Source organism: Ictidomys tridecemlineatus, chromosome 3, assembly GCF_052094955.1.
Source record: "Ictidomys tridecemlineatus isolate mIctTri1 chromosome 3, mIctTri1.hap1, whole genome shotgun sequence".
Classification (NCBI taxonomy): Eukaryota; Metazoa; Chordata; class Mammalia; order Rodentia; family Sciuridae; genus Ictidomys; species Ictidomys tridecemlineatus.
This window is the reverse complement of record NC_135479.1, coordinates 53,734,259-53,750,784: the sequence shown is the minus strand read 5'-3', so window position 1 is coordinate 53,750,784 and position 16,526 is coordinate 53,734,259. Positions and strand designations below refer to the sequence as shown.

At 43.1% G+C, this 16,526-nt stretch overlaps 1 protein-coding gene across 2 annotated transcripts in view; it reads right to left on the bottom strand.

The window, feature by feature from the left end:
• Nucleotides 1-878: 878 nt before the first annotated feature.
• Nucleotides 879-16,526, bottom strand: part of Usp43 (ubiquitin specific peptidase 43) — a 75,739-nt gene continuing 60,091 nt past the window's right edge. For both annotated transcript variants that reach the window (XM_040269439.2, XM_005332869.4), the window contains exon 15: nucleotides 879-7,666. In XM_040269439.2, coding sequence (XP_040125373.2) covers nucleotides 6,594-7,666 — 1,073 coding nt within the window. In that variant the 3' untranslated portion in view covers nucleotides 879-6,593. The remainder of the gene's footprint in view (nucleotides 7,667-16,526) is intronic.

The window sequence follows — 16,526 nt, the reverse complement described above, 5'->3', positions numbered from 1 at the left end:
ATCACTACAGATTAAACATATTTCGAAAGAATAATACTGTAATTTTATGTCAGTAAATTGAACAACTTAGAAGAAATGTAAAATCCCTTGAAAGATTCTAACTACCAAAGCTCACTCAACAAGTTGAAAAACTGAAAAGTTCACTTTCTTTGGAAAAAAATTGAAGAAGTAGTTAAAAAAACTTTCCACCAAGAAAAGTCCACACCCAGATGGTATCACTGACAAATTCTATTAAACATTTATGGCATAAGTAGTATCTATTGTAAACAAAATCTTCCAGAACATTGAAGAGGAAAATATTTTCCAACTCATTCTATGAATGTAGCATTATTACCCTGATACCAAAATGAGACAGATGTTGGAAGGAGAGAAACAGATCAATAAGTCTCATGAGTAGATGCAAAAATTCTAAATAAAACTGAAGAAAATAAAATCCAACAACATAAAGAAGAAGAGTATGCTATGGCCAAATTAAATGTATTATAAGAGTGAGTGCAAAACTGGCTCAATATTCAAAAATAAATTCATATAATTTGCTCTGTGAACAGACTAAAAAATAAAAAATTATGATCATCTCAAATGGTGCAGAAAAATTATTTGTCAAAATCCAAACCCATTCCTGATTTAAAAAAAAAAAACTCTCTCAGCAAATAAGGAATTAAAGTCCCTTAACCTGATTGGAACATATAAAAGAAAGAAAGAAAAACCCTACAATTAATATTATATTTAATGGAGAAACTCTGCATTTTTCCCCTTATGATAAAAAAAGGTGAGGATATTTTACTCCCATTCATATCAAATTATACTAGAGCTTCTGATACAATATGGCCAGTACAAATTACCAGTGCAATATGACAAGTAAAAGAAATAAAGGTATATAGATTGGAAGGAAGAAGAAAAACTATGTTTATTTTCATATAACACAGTTATCTATGTAGAAAATACTCTTAAATATACACAAAGGCAACTGGAAAAAAATTAGAGAACTTAAATTAAGCAAGGTCACAGGATACAAGGTCAATTGTATTTCCACATGCCAGCAATAAAATTTCAGAAATTGAAAACCTTATTGTCTTTTTACAATACCGTCAAAACAATGAAAATTTAGGACTACATTTGACAAAATATGTGCAAGATATATGTACTGAAAATTACCCAACACTACTTAGAGCTAAGTAAAGAGACCTAAACATATGGAGAGATATACCATATCCATGGATTGGAAGTTTATGGATTGTTACAATGCCTTAATATAAGAACTATCTATTTCGTCCTCTTCAGTTCTATAGATTCAATGTAGTCCCAAATAAAATATTGGAAACTTTTCTGTTGGAACTGACAAGTTCATTCTAAATATAGTATGACAAGGCCAAGAACCTAAAATAGCTAAAACAACTTTGAAAAAAGAAAAATAAAATTTGCACAACTATACTACTTGACTTTAGGATTTTTTTTTGTAAAATTAAATAAACAAGACAGTGTGATATACACATAAAGGTGGAAAAATAGGTAAGTGGAACATATAAAGTCTAAACATACGTGGCCAATTGATTTTCAACAAATATACCAAGGTAGTTTAGTGAGGGAAGATATTCTTTTTAGTACTACATGAAAAAATTAACTCAAGTGAATCACAGATCTAAAATTAGATAACTCGAAGGAAAAAACATAGGCAAAAAAAAAATCTCTGTAACCATAAGCTATAGACATTTCTTAGATATGGCACCAAAAGCACAACCTGTAAAAGAAAAATATTGAGTAGACTGGACTTTTTTTTCCAAAATTAAAAATAACTTTGCTCTTCAAAAGTTAATACGAAGAGAACTAAAAGACAAGTCACAGACTGGAAGAATATATTCCTAAGCTACATATGATGAAGAATTTGTATCCAGGACACAAAAAGAACTCGTAAAGCTCAGATTTGGTAAGAAATAAATTCATAGATTCCACAGGCTGCTGGACTACCCTGACATTTGAATTATCAATCTTTCCAGATCTTTTATATTAAAACTTAAGGAATTACTCAGTAAAGAAAGAGATACGACCATTGGAACTGAGATATCTGTGAGAATTCAAGGCATTGTTGGAGTCTACTAAACCCCCAGATGCTTCTGAAATTAAACGGTGGCTCCCTTCTGGGAAAGCACTCATCATTTCCGTCATGTTTCATCCTTCATTGTTGCTCCTTAGCAACCAAAGTTAGAATTCGACACAGCCTTTAGTATAAAATGAGTGGTGGGAGGGAAGCCTTGGCTAGAGATTTAAGAGAAACCCTAAAAATTCCTTAAAATAGGGAAACTTCTTTTCCAGTGGATAAATTTCTTGAGTAGTCTGCCAAGATGGGTAAAATCCATTTTGGATACGGCTCAACAATGATATGGATATATTCACCAATGAACCTAGTTCGAAAACCAGCCTGCTGTGTTCTAAGAGCTTGCTATTCTGGCTAACATAACCTAGAAGTAACTGTGGCCCAAAAGAAATGGAACCAAAAGACCTTAATGAAAAGAGAAGGAATCCAAAGATTCAGGAGATGTAGCCCCTTCACATAGCCCCCAAACTTTAACCTTGTCATGAGTGGCAGATGAGTGAAGTAGGTAGGTAACAAGGTTTTCAAAAAGCACTTAATGACTTTACTCAAGTTAAAGAGAAATGCTGCTGGATAGACCTCCTCTTCTAATGAAGACCTTGATCTTGGTGGTAGCAGAACTAACAAGGGGCCAAGCCCTGTTAACAGCAATTTATCATCAAAGGTCAAGCTGACACAGTCTTGTCATCAGTCTAGGGAGGGCACACCATACAGAGATTGCTGGCTATAGCTTGGTCCTCCAGAAATTAAATCACTAGGCAAGCTACTCAGTGTTATTTCAAATAACTAAAAATTCTCAGATGTGTTAAAACTAGGAATCTGACTTGTATGAAGAAGTCTGAGCTTTTTATTGACCTGATTTAGTTTGCAAATCTTGACTCCCTTAAAGGACATATCTGGAACACAGACTTCTCTCCCAGCCATTCCCAAAAGAAACTGTGGCCATTTGCCTGGCCTGACACTAATCCTCAGGAATTCAAAATGCCATGGGGCTTGGTCAGTCTGAGTGGGGACTTACAGTGACTTACTAATAAATGAAGCTCTATCCCAAGATGCAAATCTTGCCAGGCCCAATGGAAACTGGACCCTTTTCAAAAATACTTCACTTTTCTGCTGAGTGTTTAATTGGTCTTAGCAAGTAGCAGAATGCTAATTGGTTTCTCTTGGCCAAGTTTCATGCGATCCATATAGTTGACACTACCTGAAATTTATTTACCTGAAATTACCTTGATTATATTGACTAGTTCTGGGTCTTTTCAAACTAGACTAGGTATGTTGCTGAAAGGCAAGCACCTTGTCTATCTTATTTCCTATCACATTTCCAGAGTCTGAAATTGTATTTAAAATATCTAGTGGACCCTCAAATCTTTATAGAGTAAATTATGATAGGGTCAGGAAAACATCACAGAGCAATCCTCCCAATAAATAAAGTGACTCAAGAACAAAATTGCACCCTGCAAGAATCAGATATTAAGGCCACAGAGACTTGAAACCCACCTGCTATGTCCTAATTCCCGTCACGTCTCCACTCAGCTCCCCAGTTTGGTGTAAAACGTTAATGGGATTTGGAGAATAGGTATCTTAAGACTTAATTAAAGAGTGAGTCCAATGACAAGGGCTTTTCCAGATATGGTCTCCCTCCAGCTCCTATCACTTGGAAATAAGCTATCGATCCAAGAGTGCATTTTTCTCCATTTTGATGAACAGGAAAGCAATTTGATTTCAATTGACAGGATTAGTAGTCTACCTTCAGAGGGGCAGCATTGCTATTTTCAGTGATTCTGGGAAAGAGCTGCAGACCCAGGGTTGCCTGGGTTTCGAATCCTGCTCTGTTACTTACTAGCTGTGTGACCTTAGGCAAATAATATGCTTAACTATCTGTGCTTTCGTTTCCTCATGTGTAAAACAGAAAACAGTACCTACCTCAAAGCATTATTACAAATGAAATGAGTTAATATTGTAAAGTGCTTGGAAGAGTGTTGTACACACATTTATGAATGCTAGTCAGCTCCAGTTATTAACTGCTATTTTTGCAGCTCTAGAGTGTAATCAAGTCAGCGTGGCACTTGATTAACTCACCATTCCTAGGATGCCATGCTGGTCCACCACAGCTGATATCCCAGCTATGGAATGTAGCTAGCATACCAACCTTCACTTGTCCCCAGAACTATAACCATGTAACTCCTACTGACTATGGTCTCTTTTCCTCGAGGCTTCCTGGCTTTCTCCTCTGGGCCCTTGAACCTTCTGGCACCAACAGTGTGACCTCCAAGCCCTAGACTTGCAAGCCTTTCCTGCCACAGACAAGTAGAGGGAAAAGAGGAGGGCCCCAAACTTGGGGACCACTTTAGGAGTGAAGGGCAAGCCATCACTATCAGACTAGTGACTGTGCCTCAGACAGCAGGGACAGACTAGGTAGAGTTCCCAGGCTTCCAGAGGAGAACAGAAGGTATTTCTGCATTCTGAGCTAGGTCCATCTGGGGTGTGCTATTGGATTCAATGGCTTTAACCTTTCTCCAACCCCAATTTATGAATTTCCAGGGAGATCTTTGTGATTAGAAAAAAGCACCCAAGTGGTCCTCCTATGCCTCCTCCTCAAGCATCCCAGCCTGTATCCAGATGCACAGCCAACGCTGGTCCTGTTCCCACCAATCTGGGCGGAAATCTGGCTCAGTTATCCTCCATCTTCTGTTCTTACAAACTCTCCTATCATTTCCTTCTAGGGGGAGAAACAGCCTCAGGGAAGAGGATATGGAGAACTTAGGCATCTTTGCTAAAGTTCTGGGATGGCATATATATCCATCCACCAGTGTCCAAGTGTAATTGTTTCCAAATGTCCAAAGTTGAAAACCTGGGGTAAATACCCTAATCCATAGTATATCACAGAGAACACTGCTAACAACCCTATCATGAGAGGGTCCCAACGTAGTCCAAGGTATCCTAAAGACTGAGTGTTAAGGGACAGAAGCCTGAGGTACATGAGTAAATTGCAACTCAGTCTCTTAGAGGACAAAGAAGGTACGGTAGAACTCAAAGTATGGAAGCAACTGCTTGGAAGAGCAATAGAAAAGAAAGAACCTGATAAAGCAGGAAGATTGCTAAACTCCTATCACTCAAGGGAACTTGGACAATCATGACCTCCATCACGTTGACCAAGAGGACAACTGAAGGCTTGAAGAAACATGGACTTCCCACAGAATGCAAACACGCAGGCCTACAGGAATACCCAGCGCCCTCTGGTGTCAGGAGGCTGGAACTTCTGCTTCTTCTAGTCTTTCCGGATCTTTCTGTCCTGTTGCTCAGATGAAAGATGAGATGTCTTTGGGGCTGGGGTTGTGGCTCAATGGAGTGCTCGCCTAGCACGTGCAAAGCCCTGGGTTCTATCCTCAGCACCACATAAAAATAAGGAAAATAAATGTATTGTGTCCAACTACAACTAAAAAATAAATATTAAAAAAAAGCAAGATGAGCTGTCCTTTTTATGGAGCTAATAAAAGGCCCCCCAGAGTTAGCAGCTTCTTAGAAATGATAAGATATTTGAAAAATAGCTACTAAAAATGTGCACAGCTTTAGAGAACACATGGTCCATTGAGGCAGGCTCAGACTCTCAGATACCAGCAAGTACAAGTCCCCCCAAAGACAGCAAGCATCCCAAGACCTCTACTTCTTTAGAAAAGAGCACATCCTTTTAGTTACTAGCACTTTTAAATTTTCAGAAAGAACTCAAGTAACAACTTTCTAATAGACACAGCAATGAGACAAGTTTATGCAGCAGGAAAGAAACGAAGTCCTTTATCAAATTTGAGTAACTCAGAAATCCATTTGCATGTTTCACCGACACAATTTTATTAAAATTATACATAGATCTCATACTTAAAAAAAAAAAACTTCCTTTTTTTTTTCCTGGTATCAAAATAGTTACATTTTTAAAATACCTTGAAAAACTTTAATACAATTATTTCATTATATATTAAATACTCTTCTAAAATATCAATCATCTCTCTTTCATCCCTCCTAGAATCTTGCTTTATTATTATGATCACTTTTTTTTTCTCTCTTTTTCAACAACTTTAACACTTATCCCAGAGAAGCACTCAAAGGAAACAATTTTCCTTGGAAGTTCACTATTTCAAAATGGAAAGGAGAAGGAAAAACCACTGACAAGATTTGACCTGACACAGAGGATTCTTTGTAACACAGTTCCTCAGGCCCTGGAATTTTATTTTTTAAGGAAATACCAGTTCTTGCATGGACACGGTAATGTTAGCCCAACAGCATCCTCTAGTGGCCAGACCACATCAAAGCAACCAGCCATACAGTAGGGCATTTGGATAGGAGGTGCTGGAAGTTGTTATGGCAACTTTAAAAAAAAAATGAAGAATTCCTTTTTCAGAGATCACAAGACAACTGGATTCCTAAAAGCCCACTCTGAACACGGGCTGCCTACAGATGCTCAGTGCAAAGTCCCAAGAAAACCAGTTTCATGCAATACCGAAATATTCCATCAGAAGCTAGATTCTGGTAAAGTTTTTTTCCGACCTAAAGAAAGAGTGTGGTATTTCACCTTTTGCAAGGTGCCATAAGAAGTCTGATCCCCAAGAATGCTTCTCTGGGCGGTGCCAGTGGCATTGGTTCTCGGGGGCCTGGTGGCTTTGCGAGGGAGGTGGAGAGAGCTGGGCGCCGATCGGACGTCCCTCTCGAGGTAGCTGCCCAGGCCCCTGGCCAGGCTGTCCTGCATCCTCAGGGCAGGAGAAGGGCTCTGCATCTGCTTGTCCACAGCAGGGCTCAGCCTGCCACTCCCGTGGGAGACTGGGGGTAGCGGTGGGGAGCCCCCAGTCCTATCAATCTTCCTATTTCCTTTCTTCCAAAACATAGACCTCAGGAGGGTGAATGTGCCCTGCGGGAGTCTGTCTTTCTCAGAGGACCTTTCCTCCCCAGTGGCTCTCATCTTGGGCAAGGTGCCTTGGCCACTGTCCTTACTGTTCCTAAACAATCCTACAGAGGGAGAGGGTGGGCTGCTCTGGCTTCTCACCTGGCCACTTCCCTTCCAGTTCATGCTCTTCTGGCCCTCTGTGCGGGACACTTTCTCATTGTTAACTGAGGGCGTCACAGTGAGGGGCAGATCAAACTTTTTGGGAAGCCTGATATCCTGGCTTGCATTTTCCTTTGGTGTCCTGGCTGTGTTGAGACCATCGGAGAATCCAGGGGCAGGATGGTGGTTGGGGTGGCCCGAGGGACAAGGCGCCTCAGCTAGTCCTCTCCCACTGGCTCGGCCACTGTCTTCACCTTTAGCAGAAAGGGTGACGTTTGACCTTGGTGACGCTGACTTCTCTTCCCCGCCAGCAGCGCCCGTCAGCAGCGGCACGATGGACTGGCTGGTGGATCGGGGTCTTCGTCTGGACTCCAAGTACTCCACCAGCTCGACAGACGGACCGGGGCGTTTCTCCTTGGGGCCCAGGGACCAGCGGAGAGGCATGGTCTTGAAGGGCCCCTGCTTGGCTCGAGAAGGGGTGGGCACCTTCATGCTGATGCTTCTGCCAGGAACACCTCGAACCAAAGAGCTGGACTCCAGTCCACCTGAAAGAGACACCAAGACCATGAGTGCCCAAATAACCCTCCAGCTGCAAAAGGGGGCGGACTGCAAAGACATTCACCTGGCAGACATGGAACACCTCTGAAGCCCCAGGTGCTGGACAGGGCACTAGGGAGACAGCAGTGAGCAAGACACACAGGGTTCCTCCCCTCAGGGAAGGCCAGTGGCTTCATGCATGGGTCCATGGAATCCATCCACACCTTTGAAGCCACAGAGAAAGCCAGAACCAAAGAAGGTACAGCTGTCAATTTGCAGGTGATTACTTCCAGGACCTTCTGCAAAACCTACAGATGCTCAATCCCTTCTACGAAACAGCACAGTATTTTGGTATTTGCATATAACCCAGGAACATCCTCCTGTATACTTTAAATCATCTCTAGATTACTTATAATATCTAATACAATGTAAATGTGATATAAATACTCTATCATTTAGGGAGTCATAATAAGAAAAAATCATCTGTACATGATCTGTTCAATAGAGACAAAAAAAAATTTTTTTTTTGATACCGGGGATTGAACCCAGGGGTGCTTAACCATTGAGCCCCAGCCCCAGCCCTAGACAGGGTCTCACTGAGTTGCTTAGGGTCTCACTAAGTTGTTAAGGCTCACTTTAAACTTTCGATCCTCCTGCCACAGTCTCCTGAGCCACAGGGATTACAGGCATGCGTCACCACACCCAACTAGAGACAAATTTTTTAAAAAGTTATTTTCAATCCACAGCTGATTGAATCTACTGACTGAGTGAAACCCAGTAATCTGGAGGTCCAGCTGCACCATGTCCCTGGCAGAAGAGGGTCCTGATAAAGTACAGTCTTAGAGGCAACCAGCACTAAGATTTAACATCTTTTCCATCCATCTTCAAATGCACCCATGAAACAGAAATGCTCAGCATATGTCTCTGCCTTTTCAGTTCAAATCAGGTACTTGTACCTTTCAACTTCAAGAATCTCAGATATCCCACTCTGGGCTAAAAAGGATTTTTTTTTTTAATCTGTGTTTAATTTTATCAGCACTGTGTTGTATTTTGCAATATCTGTATATAGCTGTGAAGACATTTTTGAAGCAATGTTAAGTAAGAAATAGTCTTTAAAAGCCAGCATAATCCAACTTGCAAAAATATACATAGGTGCTTATGTATTACACGTGCATGTAAAAAACATATCAAGCAAGGATAAAGAAACAGACACTGCAAATAACCAGGTGAGGGGCTGGGGATGTGGCTCAAGCCGTAGCGCGCTCGCCTGGCATGCGTGCGGCCCGGGTTCGATCCTCAGCACCACATACCAACAAAGATGTTGTGTCCGCCGAGAACTAAAAAATAAATATTAAAAATTCTCTCTCTCTCTCTCTCCCTCTCTCTCTCTCACACACTCTCTCTTTAAAAAAATAAATAAATAAATAAAATTTTAAAAAAATAACAAGGTGAGGAGGAGCTTCAGGGTGCTGTGGATAACTGATTGTCTTCTTTATTCTTTCCTAAATACCAGCATTTCTACAGGGAACATATATAGAACCAACATAACCAACCATATTTTTTCTTAAGAAATCCCCAGTCATCCGTCACTGTACCGTCAAAACGTCTTGATTTACATGATGCCTGCAATCGCTGAGAAAGAAATCAAGTGAAACACAAAATCCACATGGCACAAGGAGAGTCAAGTGCATTGAGAAAAGGTTGTCAGTCAAGCCTTTCACCCACAGCCGGCCACCACCAATGTGCAGCTTCACCATGGATGATGGTGTTACAGACTAAAGGTTTGAGTCCCTCCAAAAAAAAATTCACATGTGGAAACCCTATGCCACAAGGTGATGATATAAGAACGTGGGGCCTTCAGGAGGTGATTAGATGACGAAAGGAGGGTCCTTGGAATAGCAACCTTAAAGAAAAGATAAGAAAGAGCTAGCTGGGCTTGATGGTGCACACCTGAAATTCCAGCAACTCGGGAGGCTGAGGCAGGAGGATCACAAGTTTCAGGCCAGCCTCAGCAACTGAGCAAAACCTTGTCTCAAAATAAAAAGGGCTGGGGGTATAGCTCAGTGGTAAAAGTGCCCCTGGGTTCACCTCTATACCAAAAAAGAAAAAAAAATTAAAAAAAGGAAAAGAAAAAGATAAGAAAGAGCTAGCCTGCAATCTTAGCAACTTGGGAGATGGAAATTAGAGAATTGCAAGTAGGAGGCCATCCTAGGCAATTTAGTAAGATCCTGTCTTAAAATTAAAAAAAAAAAAAAAAAAAAAAAGACTGGGGATAGTTTAAGTTTAGTAGTACAGCACCCTTGGGTTCAACCCCCAGTACCACAAAGGGTAAAAAGGAAAGAGCTAATTAGATCTCTTTCTGCCGGATCTAGTCTGCCGGATCTAGATATGACAAGAAGTCAACCGCAAATTGGAAGAGGCCCTCACCAGAACTGACCAGGTTGGTACCTGATCTCAAGACTTCCAGACTCCAGAACCACAAGGAATAAATTTCTGTTGCTGTTAAGCCCCAGCCTATGGTGTACTGATAGAGCAGCCCAAATGGACTCAACAGAGAACATCTCTAAATTAAGCAAACACGCACCGTGGCCACAAAAAGCCCCCCTCTCCGCCCATCGGTAGCCCAACTAGCGTGTCAACTCAGTGTGCTTCATGGGGAGGGTCCTGTCACCGAGTAGTCGGTCCTACAGTTCTGCCACACCTTGTTCCTGGAATCTGTCTCTGCATCCATGTTTGGATGTTTTCACATGCACGCACCTGAGACTTACAGGGGCACAGGTAACAGCTCAGAGGGAACCACAGGGTCACGGTGAATACGGGTGGAGGAAGCCAACTGCCCACCGACCTCGCAGCCCAAAACGAAATGATCAGAGAGCCATAGGGCGCGGAGGCCCACGCCTGTAATCCCGGCTACGAGGGAGACTGAGGCGGGAGGATTGCAAGTTCAAAGCCAGCCCCAGCAACTTAGAGAGGCCCTAAGTGAGTTGGTGAGACCCTGTCTCAAAATTTAAAAAAAAAAAAAAAATGAAAAAGACTGGGGATATCGCTCAGCAGTCAAGCGCCCCTGAGTTCAATCCCTGATTACCAAAAAAGAAAACAGAAAAAAAAAGAAATGGCTGGAGAAACGGAAGAAGAAGAAGCTCATTACTAAACCCAGGAGGAGCTAGAATGCACCTCAGAGGTTTCCCCTAGGAGTCTTACCTGTCGGGTTTTTCTTAGACCATTTTTGATAGATTTTGGGAAAAAAAAAAAGCAAAAGCATTTCTTTAACATTAGCCAAGAATAGACATGATTTCACCCCCAAATACTTTGTCATTTCAGTTTGGATTGACCTTGGTGCTCCATCATGAAATTCCCAGACCTCCAGAAAGATTAAAAAAAAAAAAAAAATCCTGTTGTGGAGCCCGAGATGTAGGATGTGAACTTTCTTTTTTTTTTTTCCCCTCTTCCATAGCCGTGGGAAGAGTAGAAAGGGGAGCTTTGTGAGAGGACACAGCTGCGACTCTCCGCCTTTCACAATGTGAGAACATCGCCTGGAGCCCTGGCAGGTGGCTAGGGGACTTGGCAGCTGCCCTAAATAGCTGTCCTTCCCTTCTTCTGGTATGAAAGGGCCCCAGGCCAGGGCTGCCCTACATGGCTCGGGGACCAAGGGAGCCCGAGGAATCTGCCTACAGATTCGCTTCTCCTCTTCCAGCCGGTAAAGGAGCACCCCACCTTGGTTTCAGTTCCATTCTATTTATTGTACTATCATAACAGGATCTGGGCAGCACAGGGAGGGATGGGAACGAGACAGGACCCACGCTGGGGCGGGCTCCCACTTCTTAGCTGGGGTGGGCGCGTGTCCTGAAGTCCCCTGGGGAGATGGGCCTTCTGGAGGCTGGCAGCTAGAGGGAGGGAGGGTGCTCTGGGAAACCTGAGCCCTGACTCTCACCCACTCCACCCCATCCCCTCCCCAAGCCTGTGGATTTGGTTATTGCCAGCCTGTCTGGCCTGAGAATCAGGCAAGTCTTAAGTCTTAAGCTGCTTTAAGGATATAAACAGTTCAATCTTCCTGAAGGTTATAGAAGCTCCATTGTCTACAGACTGAGCTCCCTGGGGCCCCTCAGAGCCCCATGCACACAGAGGGTGTGGGAGCAGAGGACGGCACAGGCTGAACCCCCCCACGGCAGCTCTGGAGCTGTCAAAGGCTGCCCCTGTCTGTGTGTGGTCACCTGGATTCCTCCGTGACTCTCCACCCTTGGCCTGCCAAGTGAGGCAGCAGCCTGAGCTCACATTATCTGTTATGAGGGGGGCCTGGGGGAACCTCCTCTCTCCATCCTTAGCCCACGCGGACGACAGGTCAAATGCTTTCAGTCTCTCTAAAGACTCCCACTGTGCCTCCTCCATCCATCCAGTGATGCATTCAAAAAACATCTCAGGAGCGCTTACTGTGTGCCAGGGATGGCTCTCAGTACTGGGGATACTGCCGAGGAGAAAGAAAAAGATGAGGTTCCTGTCCTTAGAGGGTTGGACAGAAAGCAAAAATGTGTGACTTAAAGTAGTGTCGTGGGAAGTGCTGCAGTGGAGAATGAGGCAGGGTAACAAGGGTGGCGAGTGGGTGAGGAGTGAGATTGGAGGAGAGACCTAAAAGAAGGGAGGAGGAGACACATGGAGATCTGGGAAAAGAGGATCCAGGCAGAGGGAGCAGTGAGTGCAAAGGCCCTGAAGCAGAGGCAAGCTCAGTGGGTCAGGGAAGCAGCATAGAGTCAAGCATGGCTGGAAGTAGAACCAAAAGGGCACCCATTACGGATCCCTAACTTCTTCTCCCCTACGCCCACCCTGAACTGGGGGTTAAGCCCAGGGCACTCTATCACCAAACTACATCCCCAGTCCTTTTTATTTTTTAATTTTGAGACAGGGTCTTTCTAAGTTGCTGAGGCTGACCTCAAATTCTTTTAGCTCCAGTCTATATTTGGAGATATCACTGTCTCTGGCTTTGGTGTCAAAAACAATTATAGGATGGTTGTGGGGATGCTCACCTGTAATCCCAGCAGCTCAGGAGGCTGAGGCAGGAGGATCACAAGTTCAAAGACAGCCTCAGCAAAATCAGGGTGCTGAGCAACTCAGTGAGACCCTGTCTCTAAATAAAATACAAAATAGGGCTGGGGATGTGGCTCAGCGGTTGAGCGCCCCTGAGTTAAAAAAAAAAAAAAAATCTACAGGAACTCTCTGTCACTAATTTGTTGGTTTTTATGTTATTTGTGATCTTTACAATTTCCTCCCAAGTTCCTTTTCATTTATGCATGGAAGTTGGAGTGCAACCCAGGGCAAATCTAACCCTAAACTTCCTTCCACTCCTGTAAAAGGTAGGATGGAGTTACACAGATTAAGCGGAGATGTCTCTGTCACAAAAATCGAGCCACCAGGACGGGCAAGGTGGTGCACACTTATAATCCCAGTGGCTCGGGAGGCTGAGGCAGGAGGATGGAAAGTTCAAAGCCAGCCTCAGCCACTTAGAGAGGCCCTAAGTAAGTCAGCAAGACCCTGTCTCTAAATATAATTCAAAAGAAGGTCAGGCTCAGTGGTTGAGCACCTCTGGGTTCAATCCCTGGTTCTAAAAAAAAAAAAAAAAAAAATTGAGCCACCAGTATGAGGCTGGAAGGAGAAAAACCAGCTGGCAGGCCACCAGCCTTTGGGAGCCAAGTTCCTGCCCCTTCCAACACTCCAAGAATCTCTGCCATCCCAAAGAGGGCGGGGCAGAGCCCTGTGGGACAGAAACAGAAAACAGCACCACATATGCACAGCGTTCAGCAATCAGAGACCCAGAAAAATCAGAACCCAGTTAGAAGAGGCTGCTCATGAAATAAGCCACGGGAGGAACCAGACACAACTGAAAACAACCGATGAACTTCAATCTGATTCAAGTAGGGAACACCAGGGACGGGAAAACGTGACCTTCCAGATTTAAAAATTCAATCAATGAAGGGGTGCAGGATCACCCCCGTGCTTCCGATGAATGACCAGAAAGACAAGAAAAAAGAAAGATCTCACAGTGCAAGAGCCAAATGACAAAGAAGTAGCACAGAAAGAGCAGGAGAATGAGAAGATGGATCCAGAAGACCCAACAGGCAAACCGAGGCATCTGAAATGCAGGAGAGATGATAACTTCAAAAAAAAAAAAATGTCCCCAAATAAAGGTTGAGTCTGTAGAAGGAAAGGCATCCTCGGGTCTAGATAGGGCTGGTACACAAAAACACAACCCAGGCGTATGCTCCTAGAATTTCTGAACTCCAGGGTCAAAGAGAAACTCTTTCCAGCCAGAAAGGACAAGTGACACATGAAAGAGAACAGCTTGTGTTTCTCACCTGCCACCCTGGGGCCAGGGAGACTGTGGGAAAACAGCTACAGAGGCCTTCAAGAAAAGCACCGCATGTGGCTGGTCAGGAAATACCTGGGGCTATGCAAAGAGGGCTCTGACCAAGCACTAAGGAAGCAGGACCAAGACCTCAAGACAGAGGGTGATGAAGGGAAAACCCACCATGTACGGTGGATCCATGCACCATCCACCCTCCATGGGGAAGGCCCATGGTCTGGGACTAGCACCTCAAGCTGAGTCAGGGTGGTTCCGGCAGGAATGCTGGTTAACAGTGTGGAACAGAGGGCACTATTTCATGAAAACCTGGGGAGTCCAAGGGGACTTGTTCCCTCAAACAGACCAGAGGGAACACAAAAAAACATTTCCAAGGGAAAAGAAGGATAATAGAAGTATTATATCTGCTCACCTTATTGGGGCGGGGAGACAAGGCAGAGATGAGATTGAATGCCATTGAATTGCAGGAAAATGTGGCTAATTATAAATATTGAGAAAGCAGCACATTACAAGGTGGGGAAAGTCAGGCAGAACTTCCAAATCAGCAAGGGGAGGAGGGATCAAACAGCAACATGATCCAATCAACCAAAATAAGAGAAAGAAAAAATGAAAAAAAAAAAAAAAATCAAAAAATTTTTAAATTAATTGAATGAAATAAAAATTTGCAGTTGTTACACTGAGTAGGTACGGTTATAAGACAGACGCTGGGGCTGGGGTGCAGCTCAGTGGCAGAGCATTTACCTAGCACGTGTGAAGCCCTGGGTTCCATCCCCAGCACTACAAGGAAACACTCAAGCAAGGAAACAAGACGGACTCTGAATTGTTGACATCAAACAAATCAAAAAGTCCAACAACATATCACTGACCAGGAAGTACTTTAAACTAATTCAGAAAGGAAAGTTCACAAAGTAAGAGCAAAGGATTGCCACCCAGGATGACCCATCCTGAACAAAGTAGAATTTAATGTCAAAAACATTAAGCAGGAAAAGGAGCAACAATATAATGCTCAAAAGCATAATTTGTATATAAGAAAAAAGACACAACAGTCACAAACTTGTCGATACCTAATAATGAAGCAGCTAATGATCTAAGGCAAAAAAAATTATTAAGAATTCAAGAAGTACACGATTAAAAATACAGGAAGGTTTCAATGTATCCCCTGACAGGCCGTCTTAGAGAAGGCTGAATCTAAAGACACAGAGGAACTAAATAAATGATCAACTCGCCTAATTTCACAGTTAGGATACAAAGCTCACATTCCTCAAGTAGACGACGCACGTTGTTTTATATGTACTTTGAACGTTGACAAAATACTAATCGTGGACTGGATCGCAAAGAGGGAACAACTTTTGAAAACCACGTTCTTGGATCATAATTACAAAATAAAGAATTACACCAAATTACAAAATAAAGAATAAAAAAGTGACTAAACAATCCTAAACACTTGAAACTCTCAGATCAAGTCTAGATCAAAGAGGAAATGAAATGCTACCTGAAAAGAGCTGAAAGAGGGAAAAACCCAAACCTTTGAGGCCCAGTAAAAGCCACAGAGAAAATCAGGGAGACCTAAACCACAGGGTCCCTTGATAGGGGACTTCTGGGAAGGACCCCTGTGTCACATGGTCATGTGTTCCTAATAATTACAAAAGTAAGATGTTGTTACATTCCAGTGCCTGTAGAGCATCTCCCATCTCTGCCCTGATGAAGGGACAGCGACACAAAACTCAGATCCATTCAGTTCCGTTCAAATGCCTTCTTTTTTATAATATTCCACAGCAAGAGCTCCTGGAAAAACGACAATCCCAGACGATTTCTCTATGGAGGACTGCTGGCACGTGGCAGGGGCAACTGTTTCCTGAACAGGACCATTTCTGGGCATTGCAGGACACTCAGTATCCTCCCCCACCCCCAGGACTCAAGGCCAGGCATTGCCCCTACTAATTTTGACAGTTTAAAAAAAAAAAAAATCTCTTCCAATTTGGCACAGCCGTGCATGCCTGGAGACTCTGCTAACTCAGGAGACTGAGGTAGGAGGATCACTTGAGTCCGTGAGTTCAAGTCCAGCCTGGACAACACAGTGAGACCCTATTTCAAAAAGAAAAAAAAAAAAAGTCTCTCCCATGCATCTCCAAATCCACGTGGATGGAGAGTGGAGGTAGTGCCAATCCCTGTCGGAAACCTCTGCGCTAGATATTTTGGTCTTGCCCAGGTTGGGTATTAATAACAAGAGAAAAAAGACTAGATTTTTTTTTAATGTTTATTTTTTAGTTTTCGGTGGACACAACATCTTTGTTGGTATGTGGTGCTGAGGATCGAACCCGGGCCGCACGCATGCCAGGTGAGCGCGCTACCGCTTGAGCCACATCCCCAGCCCAAGACTAGATTTTTTTTAAAAAATCATTTTGAGGACTCAAAACAGGTTTCAAATCTGTCACTATCTTATTCAAAGCCCCAAAGGGAAAGCTTCTATTGGAAGCAAACCTTTTGCAGTGTCGAAAACCCTAATTCAAAAGTGATGT